We start from the raw sequence: 12,682 nt of genomic DNA, 5'->3' as shown, positions 1-12,682 counted from the left end.
GAGTTCTGATGCCCTGTGTTCCACATTAAATATTGAAGCAGTTACATTCTAGCACCTGAGGCTGCTGCAGTATTTAAGGTGGAACTGGAGGTTTGAACAGAACTCTGTAGAATGAGAATCTGAGCTGAGCTCCATGTCACTGAAGAGTGAGGAGAGGGGGGTAATCTCTGATTGTGGAACTCTTCTGAAGGAGAATGAGGCTCTAAATGTAACTAAAGTCCAGCAGCTCCTCTGATATCACTGCAGACTGGTGCAGAGCTGCTGTTTTATTTGTGTTCTGATGAAGTATCAGGGTGTTGAAGGGTCGTCCCGTGTCGTAGGGGGAGATTTAATCACTGCACCCTGTTACTCAGCTCCAAGGGGAGAGAGGATACTCAGAAACTAGGGGGAGGGGGGAAGTAAGGAATGGGACTCCCCCATTAATGCAGGTGTAACTTTGTGCATGTTTATTATATTTTTTCTTGTTAGCCCAGGTTTTTACAAGTCACCAGTCCATCAGAGGGCATCACTCACAAACAACACCAGTTACACCATGTTCTGCTTTACTACAAAGTTAGGGTCCAGTACAGTGGGTCGGGAGGGGGTTTCCATTAACTACAGAGCACCATCGTTTCAGTCTAAAATCTTCCTATGGAAGTCTAAAATGCTAGTGTTAGTTTTAGCACCATTGGTTTAAGACGTGTCCACGATCTCAGCTTGAACAGACGTTACACACCACGAGCACACGTTAACATCAACATCGTCGTCCAGCCGAGCGAGAGGCAGCAGGACGAGACACCGGACCGAGCAGTGGTCACCGCGCCTCGTCCTGGTCCTTCCTCTTTAAAAACGAACAAAGCTAAGTCTAAAGCGCTGCTCTTCTGTACAATGCGCTTGTGGAATATTACAACTATCTACAGTGCAGTAAAACCTCGCCGTACAAAAATATATTACAAATCTCCAGGAAGTCTCCAGGGATATTTACACGGGCGCGATCGGGTCAGACAGGACGTCCAGCGAGAGGGAGGATGACGGTCCCGCGATTCAGCTTCCGTCCGGAGGTGAGGGTTAGAGGCCGGGTTCCTCTTCCACAGAGGGACACGGTGAAGCTTCTCTGCAGCTTCCGCAGGCTCTGAGCATCAACAGGAGAAAGAAGAAGGGCTGATGGGAGAAACTGGGTCTAGAATAATCATCTCCCCTAAGGATCCGGTCGTCCGCGTCAGCAGGCGATTAGAGAGGAGCTCCTCCGCTCTCAGAAAAACATCCTGGAGAGAGAGAGAGAGATTGATTTACTTTGCTATTACACATCCACAACACTAGGGCTGAATCTCAAATATCTCTCTGTACACTATGTAGAGCACAGTGTAGTGTTATTAGTGCACTTCACAGATTATAAAACTAAGTAGGGAACTGGGTGCTATTTGGTGTAGTTTACATGCAGCACCAGGAAAGAAAACAATGCCACGGCGTCTGAATATTTCCCTCAAGTTGTTCCACCTCTTTATTCGTTCAGTGACGTCCAAACTGAATCTCTGGCTGTGAATGTGCTGCTGCCTGCGCTGTGTGAAGAAGAAGGGTTCACATTTCTGGAGTTACACCAGGGGTGGGCTAAAATAATATCACGATATTTCAGGGTGTTTTGGTGATAACGATGTTCTTGACGAAACGAACAAAACACGGAAAAACAATTTCAAAAACACACTGCTGCAACAAAAATAAATGTTATACTAGTATTATATTATATTAAATACCTTTGATATATATTAATCAAATTAAATTGTTATTGGTTAAGTTTTATTTTACTACAAACAACATTTGCTTACATTGTTAACAATAACCTAACAAGATTGTGATTTTGTAAACAATTCATTCATTGTCTGTAACACACCACACTGGAGCGGGACTCGAACCCACAACCTCAGGACCCTGGAGCTGTGACAGAGACACCACCTGCTGCTCCACTGTGACGCTCTAAATAATGTAGAAAATAAATCTACTACACGACCAGAACGCAGTGTGAACAAACAGTAAACGTAGAAATTTACACACAGACCGCCCTTAAACCTCCACAGTAAATAACACACACACACACAGAACAGTGTCTGAGTCGAGTCAGTGGAGGGTCTCTGCTGGGCTCAGAGCTCATTGGCTGTTGAACTGTTGTGTTTTCGATTTTCCTCGTCCTCAGCCGGGTGTTTCTGCTCGAGGAAGTGGAACAGATCAGTTGTGTTTCTTGTGGTTTATTGGACGTCTGATATTCTGTGGCCACGCCCCCTTCACACGACTGAAGCCACTCCCCTTTTAGAGCAGATTCCTCCTCCTCCTCCTCCTCAGAGCCACTCTCCTCCGTACTTCACTGTGTCTAAACGCCTCGTATAAAGAGTGTGTGGCGTGTTACAGGTAACTGCAGGTCGTCACGGTTATTACTATATATCAACCCCACTGACAGGGGGCGCTGTAAGAGATCATCAGTGTTACTCACTTCACCTGGTGGTTATCGTGTGGCTGACTGGGGTCTCTCATGACGCCACAAGGTTGGGCTAAAGCAGCTTTCTAACAGGAACCCAACAGACAGCAGTGCTCACCTGTAAATGTTGGGGTCCAGCAGCACGGCTGTGTCCTGCGGCAGCTGGGAGAGATGCACCACTTTGGTCTTCATCTGCTGCCGGTCACTCTCGCTCACCCAGGAGTCGGGGAGTCTGTACGGGGAGAGGAAAACAGAGGGAGGTGCAGTGAGGAACTACAGACGAAATGCACTGTTTAATGCTGAGGCTCATTTATTCTCCCTTTAAATATCATCACTGTCCAATGGAAACCCTGTATCTTTCTGTGTGTATGTGTGTGTGTGTGTGTGTATAATTACAGCATCATCTGAACACAGCAGCTGTCCTTCACACTGTGTGTAAATCCCATGACGAATGACCAATAGAAACACTCCAAAATTACTCTCAATAACATCTTTCTACATTGACTTCCACTGAAAATGAAGGTTTCACCATCTTCTGTAAAGTTACTGTTTTCAAGGAGTTTTTCTCTGAACATTTCATTCCTGGAACCATCACTGCCTCATACTTCTGTCTCTCTCTAGTGGGTGCAGATGTTAAACACTCCATCCACTAGAAGGCAGCACAGAGTTAAAAGTTGCTACCGGCGGTGGAGGAGCTGATAAATAAATGTTTTTCGGTAGAGACGAGACATCGGGGGATGGAGAATTCATTCATTTATCATCTGTGACCCTTATCCAGTTTAGAGTGACACAGGGAGAACACACCACACTCCTCACAGACAGTCACCCGGAGGAAACCCACGCAGACACAGAGAGAACACACCACACTCCTCACAGACAGTCACCCGGAGGAAACCCACGCAGACACAGGGAGAACACACCACACTCCTCACAGACAGTCACCCGGAGGAAACCCACGCAGACACAGAGAGAACACACCACACTCCTCACAGACAGTCACCCGGAGGAAACCCATGCAGACACAGAGAGAACACACCACACTCCTCACAGACAGGGGACAATGTACTCACATGTCCTCAGGGGTCCAGTGGAGCAGCACCTTCACTTTCCCAGAATCCTCCTTCCGCCTCGCAATAACCTACACATAGAAATACAGAGAGACGTGTAGCCAAAGACTGTGAGAACAGAATTACACCTGGTTTACAGCTTATTCTTTACCTCGACATTTTCAGCTTAAAATGATTGTTTACATTTAAGGTGTTCGCAACACAATTCAAACTCTTATTAAATAGATTTAAAATCATTTAGAAACTTTTATAAGGGTAGTGTAATTTTAAAGTCGTACTGCGCTCTGTGTGTGTGCACAGCCCCTAATCATTAGTGTGTGTGTGTGTGCACAGCCCCTAATCATTAGTGTGTGTGTGTGTGTGTTCACGGCCCCTAATCACTAGTGCGTGTGTGTTCACGGCCCCTAATCACTAGTGCGTGTGTGTTCACGGCCCCTAATCACTAGTGCGTGTGTGTTCACGGCCCCTAATCACTAGTGCGTGTGTGTTCACGGCCCCTAATCACTAGTGCGTGTGTGTTCATGGCCACTAATCACTAGTGTAGAGTATTGACCAGAGGAGGATGGGTCACCCCTTGTGAGCCTTGGTTCCTCCCAAGGTTTCTTCCTCAGCTGGGGGAGTTTTTCCTTGCCACTGTCGCCCCTGGCTTGCTCACTTGAGGGTTTTACATTTGTCTTTACATTTCATGTCAAATCTTGTCTTACTGGAATTCTGTGAAGCTGCTTTGTGACAACATCAGTTGTGAAAAGCGCTATATAAATAAATTTGATTAGTGTGTGTGTTCATGGCCACTAATCACTAGTGTGTGTGTGTTCACGGATGGGTTAAATGCAGTTAGAATGTATAAATATTTCCACAATGCAGTAACAAGTACAAGTAGGAAGACATGGTGTAGCCTAAAGGAGAAGTATTTTACACTGTCATGAGGATCATTTGTCAGGGCTGTGAAGTGCACTTTCTAAGGACTGCTGCTGACCCGTGTTAGCGTGTTTCTTGAAGCCTGTGTTCTTTGGCACCTCTTAAGCTGGGGCTACACTACACAACTTTTAACCTGATTCTAAATAGTTTTGCCTCGAAATCGCATTTCGGAAAATATATCGACATCAGAAAATGTCTTATGACGGCCCTCGCCCTCTGCTGGCCGGAGGAGGAAGTGCAGTCTTACCGTGCTGTGAAACACCACACTGTGGCCCTTGCCCTGGCTCTCAATGTGGGTTGCCAGATTGAGGCAGATGGCGCGGTGACGGATGGCATCCATGGTCTGCGCGTCAAAGAAGTCGTGCGGCCGAGCTGAGGAGAGGAGGATGAAAGACGGAGTTAAAACGCAGGCACATGAAAGGCAGACGCTCGAGACGTGAGACAGGTGGACGCTGCCGAGGGCAGTGATACATACGTAATGACCGCCTGCGTTTGTTCTTCAGCTTTCTGCGCTTGTTGATGCCCGCTTTAGAAGGCGACTCCTCCTTCAGCTTCGCTTGGCTCGATAACTTGGACGTGTTCTGAGAGCTAAAGTGGGTGGGCACGTGGCGCGCAAGCCCCCCCTGGGAGGCGAACGTGGCATTGCAGCCGCCCACTACACACTGCAAAAAGAGAAGTCTGAATTTTAGCTTAAAAATTAAGAGAAAGACACAAAATAAACATCAAAGCAAATGTATATCTTTTGTAAGGACCAGATCAAACAGGTCAGTGTGCGATCAGCCTCACCTTGAAGGGCTTGTCCCCGCTGTGGGACAGCATGTGTCTCTGGAGCCAGCTCTGACTGGTGGACGGAGTGTTGTACACTTTGCAGCCCTTCCACAGACACACAAACACCTACACACACACACACACGGTTACAGAGGTAAAGATATCGAGGTAGAGAGACAGGAAGATGGAGGGAAGGAGAGATATAGCGAAAGAGAGAGAGAGAGAGAGAAGGAGACTGACCCCTCCGCGCTGGCCGTCCACGTGGACTCCGCGGATGTGTTCTGCAAGATCCGGGCTGCTGTTGAAAAGCAGTGGACACTGGTCCCAGCAGCAGGGGTAGGAGGAGCCTTTGGCGGACGGCACAGGAACCCCTCCGTGTCCGTTCATCATGGCTGGGGTCGAGCGCCCACTGGACGCCGTGCTCTCCATGTCCATCAGAGTGCTGCTGATACTGAGACACACAAACACAGGGAGTTACAGCATCCAACCCCCGTCTCTAAGGGGAACAGAGGACTTTGGAAACCACAACAACGGCGGTGGTAACGTTAAGCGGTGTTTACTCATGGTGTATCGGCGTGTTGTTGTTGTTTGGGACTGAACACAGCTCCGTCATCAGTTCAGACAGATCAGTAGAGTTTGTTCCTTCCTTGTTGCAGCGTCCAGCTCTCGCTGGATTCTTTCGTCGGCCACCGATCCAAGGAGCGTTTGAACCTCTTCAAAAGACCACGGCGTCATTTTACGAGCTGCCGTCGTGAGTCGGATAAAAACAAACGTGATCTCTGCTGCAGCTGGAGATTTTACAGATGGAGAGTTGGTGCTGGTCGTCTGCGTTGCGTGGCGTAGAGTGACGACTCTCTCTGGATGATCAGCGCTCTGCAAGGTTTACACGCCACGGTTTAGTCCCTACTCGACTCGCTCTGAACCACGAGAGAACAGGGACATCCTGTATTCATGCCTCTCCTGTAACTGATCCAGCCTAGTGTTAGGGTCATGTTGGGTCCTGGGACCAATGTGTGTGAGGCAGGAACACACCCAGGAGAGGGCGCTGCTCTGTTACAGTGAGAACTGAATTAATCAAACACAAAGTGCTTAAGAAACTTGATGCCTTCCAGCCTCAGCACTTTACATTCTCTCATGCAGAAAACCTGGGCCACGTGGGTCTGGGGCTCTCAGCAGAGCACATGCAGCTGTGGCATGCCCCTGAGAAAAATAAAACGCTCCTGGCCTCAGTCCGGGACAAAGGCATGTCAACACAAAGGAGATGAATGGGTGAATAGAGCGGCAGGGGGCCTGGGTAAAGAATTAAGATCCAGACACATAAAATGTGTCCTTATACACTAGGCTTTCTACAAATGGCATTAGTTAAAGCTCGCCTCACACACAAACACACACACACTCTTCTGGATCTTTATTCTAAAGGTAAAGTTGAACATGTTTACTGTTGTTCTCCCCTCAGAGCAGGTAAAGGAGTGACACCATGATGTTTCATGCTTTCAAACCTAACTGAGTTTAGAGCAGGTTCAGCCACAAGAACACGCACTGTGTCAGAGTGGATCTAACTCTCAAAGACTAGACTGGTGTCAGGGCTGGAGTTCAGAGGTTGCGAGGCTGTGCCACGTTAAAACAACACCGTGTTGGGGCCGGACGATAACTCGATATCAATATATATCACAGTATAAAAAGTCAGTAACGATATAATTCTGAAACACATTTTCAGTATCTCTGTTCATATATTTTACAGCATCTGTCGCTGACTGACGGTCATTAGGGGGCGCTGTCGTCAGTTCACTGCCATCAATTTTTTATTTAGTTAAAAGAAGTTTAAAAAAAGTTTAAATGGTGACACCATGTTTCTTCCTGGAAGTTTTTCAGCGGATTTTATACGGTTCACATCGATATCAGAATTACATCGTATCGACCAAAATTATATATATATATAGTGTGAAACTGACCAATGGACGAAACACCAAGGACTCCCATCGCGTCACATACCTCCATGTTTCACTCAGTCTTCACTGGAGACCGATTTAAAACGACTTGCAAAAAGTTTACAGATGTTCAACTTGGCGGAGCACTTTTGCAATTTATTCGTTCATTATCTGTAACCCTTATCCAATTCAGGGTCGCAGTGAGTCCAGAGCCTACCTGGAATCATTGGGCGCAAGGCAGGAACACACCCTGGAGGGGGCGCCAGTCCTTCACAGGGCAACACACACACACACATTCACTCACACCTACGGACACTTTTGAGTCGCCAATCCACCTACCAACGTGTGTTTTTGGACTGTGGGAGGAAACCGGAGCACCCAGAGGAAACCCATGCGGACACAGGGAGAACACACCAACTCCTCACAGACAGTCCCTGGAGCTGTGTGACTGTGACACTACCTGCTGCGCCACCGTGCCGCCCACTTTTGCAATTCAATTTTATTTAAATATTCCACTACTTTGGTGAACCTCACTCAAGTAAAACCCTTTCAAACACCGCAACAAATCCACATCAGTAAAGACAAGTTCACACGAGAGATATGAAGAATTCCTGATCCCTCTCTTCACACAGTGCTTAGTTCACATACATGTCATTTATTGGGAGAGCTGACTGTTCTGGACACTGGGGGAAAAGATTCTGTTATGCTGGTAAAATGTGGGTAAACATTACTGTTAGTCAGTGTAGAGTTACTGTAGAGATTATGTAGTGGTCAGTGTAGAGTTGCTGTAGTGGTCAGTGTAGAGTTACTGTAGAGATTATGTAGCAGTCAGTGTAGAGTTACTGTAGTAGTCAGTGTAGAGTTACTGTAGTGGTCAGTGTAGAAATTATGTAGTGGTCAGTGTAGAGTTACTGTAGAGATTATATAGTGGTCAGTGTAGAGTTACTGCAGAGATTATATAGTGGTCAGTGTAGAGTTACTGCAAATTATATAGTGGTCAGTGTAGAGTTACTGTAGAGATTATGTAGTGGTCAGTGTAGAGTTACTGCAGATTATATAGTGGTCAGTGTAGAGTTACTGTAGAGATTATGTAGTGGTCAGTGTAGAGTTACTGTAGAGATTATTTAGTGGTCAGTGTAGAGTTACTGTAGAGATTATGTAGTGGTCAGTGTAGAGTTACTGTAGTGGTCAGTGTAGAGTTACTGTAGATTATATAGTGGTCAGTGTAGAGTTACTGTAGATTATATAGTGGTCAATGTAGAGTTACTGTAGAGATTATGTAGTGGTCAGTGTAGAGTTACTGTAGAGATTATGTAGTGGCCAGTGTAGAGTTACTGTAGATTATATAGTGGTCAGTGTAGAGTTACTGTAGAGATTATGTAGTTGTCAGTGTAGAGTTACTGTAGAGATTATGTAGTGGTCAATGTAGAGTTACTGTAGAGATTATATAGTGGTCAGTGTAGAGTTACTGTAGAGATTATATAGTGGTCAGTGTAGAGTTACTGTAGAGATTATGTAGTGGTCAATGTAGAGTTACTGTAGAGATTATGTAGTGGCCAATGTAGAGTTACTGTAGATTATGTAGTGGTCAATGTAGAGTTACTGTAGAGATTATATAGTGGTCAGTGTAGAGTTACTGTAGAGATTATGTAGTGATCAATGTAGAGTTACTGTAGAGATTATATAGTGGTCAGTGTAGAGTTACTGTAGAGATTATGTAGTGGTCAGTGTAGAGTTACTGTAGAGATTATGTAGTGGTCAGTGTAGAGTTACTGTAGAGATTATATAGTGGTCAGTGTAGAGTTACTGTAGATTATATAGTGGTCAGTGTAGAGTTACTGTAGAGATTATGTAGTGGTCAGTGTAGAGTTACTGTAGAGATTATATAGTGGTCAGTGTAGAGTTACTGTAGAGATTATATAGTGGTCAGTGTAGAGTTACTGTAGATTATGTAGTGGTCAGTGTAGAGTTACTGTAGAGATTATGTAGTGGTCAGTGTAGAGTTACTGTAGAGATTATATAGTGGTCAGTGTAGAGTTACTGTAGAGATTATATAGTGGTCAGTGTAGAGTTACTGTAGATTATATAGTGGTCAGTGTAGAGTTACTGTAGAGATTATATAGTGGTCAGTGTAGAGTTACTGTAGAGATTATGTAGTGGTCAGTGTAGAGTTACTGTAGAGATTATATAGTGGTCAATGTAGAGTTACTGTAGAGATTATGTAGTGGTCAATGTAGAGTTACTGTAGAGATTATGTAGTGGTCAGTGTAGAGTTACTGTAGAGATTATATAGTGGTCAGTGTAGAGTTACTGTAGAGATTATGTAGTGGTCAATGTAGAGTTACTGTAGAGATTATGTAGTGGTCAATGTAGAGTTACTGTAGAGATTATATAGTGGTCAGTGTAGAGTTACTGTAGAGATTATGTAGTGATCAATGTAGAGTTACTGTAGAGATTATATAGTGGTCAGTGTAGAGTTACTGTAGAGATTATGTAGTGGTCAGTGTAGAGTTACTGTAGATTATATAGTGGTCAGTGTAGAGTTACTGTAGAGATTATGTAGTGGTCAGTGTAGAGTTACTGTAGAGATTATATAGTGGTCAGTGTAGAGTTACTGTAGAGATTATGTAGTGGTCAGTGTAGAGTTACTGTAGAGATTATATAGTGGTCAGTGTAGAGTTACTGTAGATTATATAGTGGTCAGTGTAGAGTTACTGTAGAGATTATGTAGTGGTCAGTGTAGAGTTACTGTAGAGATTATATAGTGGTCAGTGTAGAGTTACTGTAGAGATTATGTAGTGGTCAGTGTAGAGTTACTGTAGAGATTATATAGTGGTCAGTGTAGAGTTACTGTAGAGATTATATAGTGGTCAGTGTAGAGTTACTGTAGAGATTATGTAGTGGTCAATGTAGAGTTACTGTAGAGATTATGTAGTGGTCAATGTAGAGTTACTGTAGATTATATAGTGGTCAGTGTAGAGTTACTGTAGAGATTATATAGTGGTCAGTGTAGAGTTACTGTAGAGATTATGTAGTGGTCAATGTAGAGTTACTGTAGAGATTATGTAGTGGTCAGTGTAGAGTTACTGTAGAGATTATGTAGTGGTCAATGTAGAGTTACTGTAGAGATTATATAGTGGTCAGTGTAGAGTTACTGTAGAGATTATATAGTGGTCAGTGTAGAGTTACTGTAGAGATTATGTAGTGATCAATGTAGAGTTACTGTAGAGATTATATAGTGGTCAGTGTAGAGTTACTGTAGAGATTATATAGTGGTCAGTGTAGAGTTACTGTAGAGATTATGTAGTGATCAATGTAGAGTTACTGTAGAGATTATATAGTGGTCAGTGTAGAGTTACTGTAGAGATTATGTAGTGGTCAGTGTAGAGTTACTGTAGAGATTATGTAGTGGTCAATGTAGAGTTACTGTAGAGATTATATAGTGGTCAGTGTAGAGTTACTGTAGAGATTATATAGTGGTCAGTGTAGAGTTACTGTAGAGATTATGTAGTGATCAATGTAGAGTTACTGTAGAGATTATATAGTGGTCAGTGTAGAGTTACTGTAGAGATTATGTAGTGGTCAGTGTAGAGTTACTGTAGATTATATAGTGGTCAGTGTAGAGTTACTGTAGAGATTATATAGTGGTCAGTGTAGAGTTACTGTAGAGATTATGTAGTGGTCAGTGTAGAGTTACTGTAGAGATTATGTAGTGGTCAGTGTAGAGTTACTGTAGAGATTATGTAGTGGTCAGTGTAGAGTTACTGTAGATTATATAGTGGTCAGTGTAGAGTTACTGTAGAGATTATGTAGTGGTCAGTGTAGAGTTACTGTAGAGATTATGTAGTGGTCAGTGTATTGCAGGGTTAATAATAGAGTTATTGCAGATTTTATTGCTGTAAACACCGACCTGTCCTCCGAGTCCATGCGGCTCAGCGGCTCTCCGTCGGAGGAGGAGGACATCTCCACGCTGGCCCTCCTCTTGATGCCGTTCCCGGGTTTGTCGGGGCAGTCCTCGGCCTTGGCGACGGCGCACTCCGCCGGGGAGGACACGCTCTCGTCCCTTTGTTCTTGCTTCAGCTCCGGCGTCACGTCCGCGGTGTTCCCCGCAGCCTCCGCGGCGCCTGCGCCTTTCGGGCTCGTCTTCGGCATCTCACACTCGGGGTCCGCTTCTTTTATTTTCTGTTTCCCTGCCTCGTCTTTCCCCGTCCTCTCCGACCCTTCTCCGCCGGAGAAAGAGCCTTCTTGGGCCGCTGCTCTGTCCTTCTCCTCCTCCTGCTCTGCCGCGGCTCCGTCCATCTTAACACACTCGCTATCAACCGGTTCCTGATCCGGAGCGCGCAGCAGGCCCTCGTCTTTCTTCTCCCCGTGTTCAGCGCTCTCTGCGCCGGCCTGTTCCTCCGCCAGAGCGGGGTCCTGCTCGGACGCGTCGGAGGCCATACTCAATCAGCGAGAAGCTAAAGTTTGAGGCCGGAGAACTGAGCGAATATCCGGACACTTGCTCTCTCCTCCTCGGCTAAAGCTACCAGCAACACACACACAACAAGAGGTTGATCCGGGACGGGAGGGGCGGGGTCAGTGACGTAGAGCATGACACAGAATGTGACGTACCTCCTTGCCTCAACACCACGTGTTCTATTCCTGCCACGTGCCTGGCTTAAAGCCCCCAACCACCCTCCCCCTGTTTTCACTCGTACAGATGTAAAATCTATTTCAAAAATAAAAGTCCCCTAACGCCTTAAAATGGTCTTATCTGAAACTCTTCACCTACATAACGGCCGGTTTCAGCGCCTGTTCCTTTAAATGATAATGAGCCGCTCGCTGTTCACCCCGACCCCGAGCGCACAGCAGTGAGGAGCGAGGAGCAGAAGCTCTGGTTTTTAGTCGTTTTTGCTCAGTTCTCTTTCTTCTCCGTTCTGGCGAAGCACAGTGATGTTTCTTTCAGAATCTAAGCAGTGGTGTGTGTTTTGATATTATTTCCACTTTGCTTGTCATTTCCTGCTGTCAATCAGTAAATCAATACAATAACAATGACAGTTTATTAGGTACCACCTACCTTCAGCACTCACTGACCCTTTAATCACTCACTATGGAGCCACACTGTAGATCACCAGCCCATCGCTCTGTACATACATCAAGATTCACACACATCAAACATGATATAAACACACTGATCAGCCACAAGATTAAAACCACTGGCAGGAGTGGAGGAATCTGGTTACAGCGCCCCCTGTTGAGGGTGTGAGGGTATATCAGGCAGTGAGTGAAGGGTGAGTTCTTGTAGTTGATGTTGGAGCAGGAGAAATGGCCAGTGTAAGTGTCTGAGGACCACACTGTGATGGTTATAAATAGCGCTGTATCGATCCTATCTCAAAGATCGGTATCGGGCCGATCCTCGTTTTACTGATATGTATCGGCTTATGTCAAATCCTCTGTTTCCTCTAGGTGTCAATATCACACTCCATCCTCCTCCGTCGTGACCAATGTGAATATCCCCTTCGAATTGTGTTTCCGTCCACTTCTCTTTTGTGAATAAACATCAGATGACGGATTTG

The 12,682-nt window shown here is 45.2% G+C and overlaps 1 protein-coding gene across 1 annotated transcript; it reads right to left on the bottom strand.

The window, feature by feature from the left end:
• Positions 1-144: 144 nt before the first annotated feature.
• Positions 145-11,742, bottom strand: aebp2 (AE binding protein 2). Its single transcript, XM_066667963.1, has 8 exons — positions 11,038-11,742; positions 5,440-5,650; positions 5,218-5,325; positions 4,907-5,093; positions 4,679-4,803; positions 3,517-3,584; positions 2,565-2,678; positions 145-1,244 (listed from the first exon to the last, which is right to left on the bottom strand). Exons 1-8 carry the CDS (start codon positions 11,565-11,567, stop codon positions 1,232-1,234), a joined length of 1,356 nt encoding a protein of 451 aa, XP_066524060.1. The 5' UTR covers positions 11,568-11,742; the 3' UTR covers positions 145-1,231.
• Positions 11,743-12,682: the final 940 nt, after the last annotated feature.

This window comes from Hoplias malabaricus, chromosome 4 (genome assembly GCF_029633855.1).
Source record: "Hoplias malabaricus isolate fHopMal1 chromosome 4, fHopMal1.hap1, whole genome shotgun sequence".
In the NCBI taxonomy this organism is placed as follows: Eukaryota; Metazoa; Chordata; class Actinopteri; order Characiformes; family Erythrinidae; genus Hoplias; species Hoplias malabaricus.
Note: the sequence above shows the minus strand (reverse complement) of the source record. Positions and strands in the feature narration are given on the sequence as shown.

Bases quoted from the DNA above. Each gene is read 5' to 3' on its own strand.
- aebp2 (XM_066667963.1), bottom strand. From the start codon at position 11,567: ATGGCCTCCGACGCGTCCGAGCAGGACCCCGCTCTGGCGGAGGAACAG. The intron at 5,326-5,439 runs GTCAGTCTCCTT...GTGTGTGTGTAG, and splicing joins TGGACGGCCAGCGCGGAGGG to GTGTTTGTGTGTCTGTGGAA. The intron at 4,804-4,906 runs GTATGTATCACT...TCCTCTCCTCAG, and splicing joins CAAACGCAGGCGGTCATTAC to CTCGGCCGCACGACTTCTTT.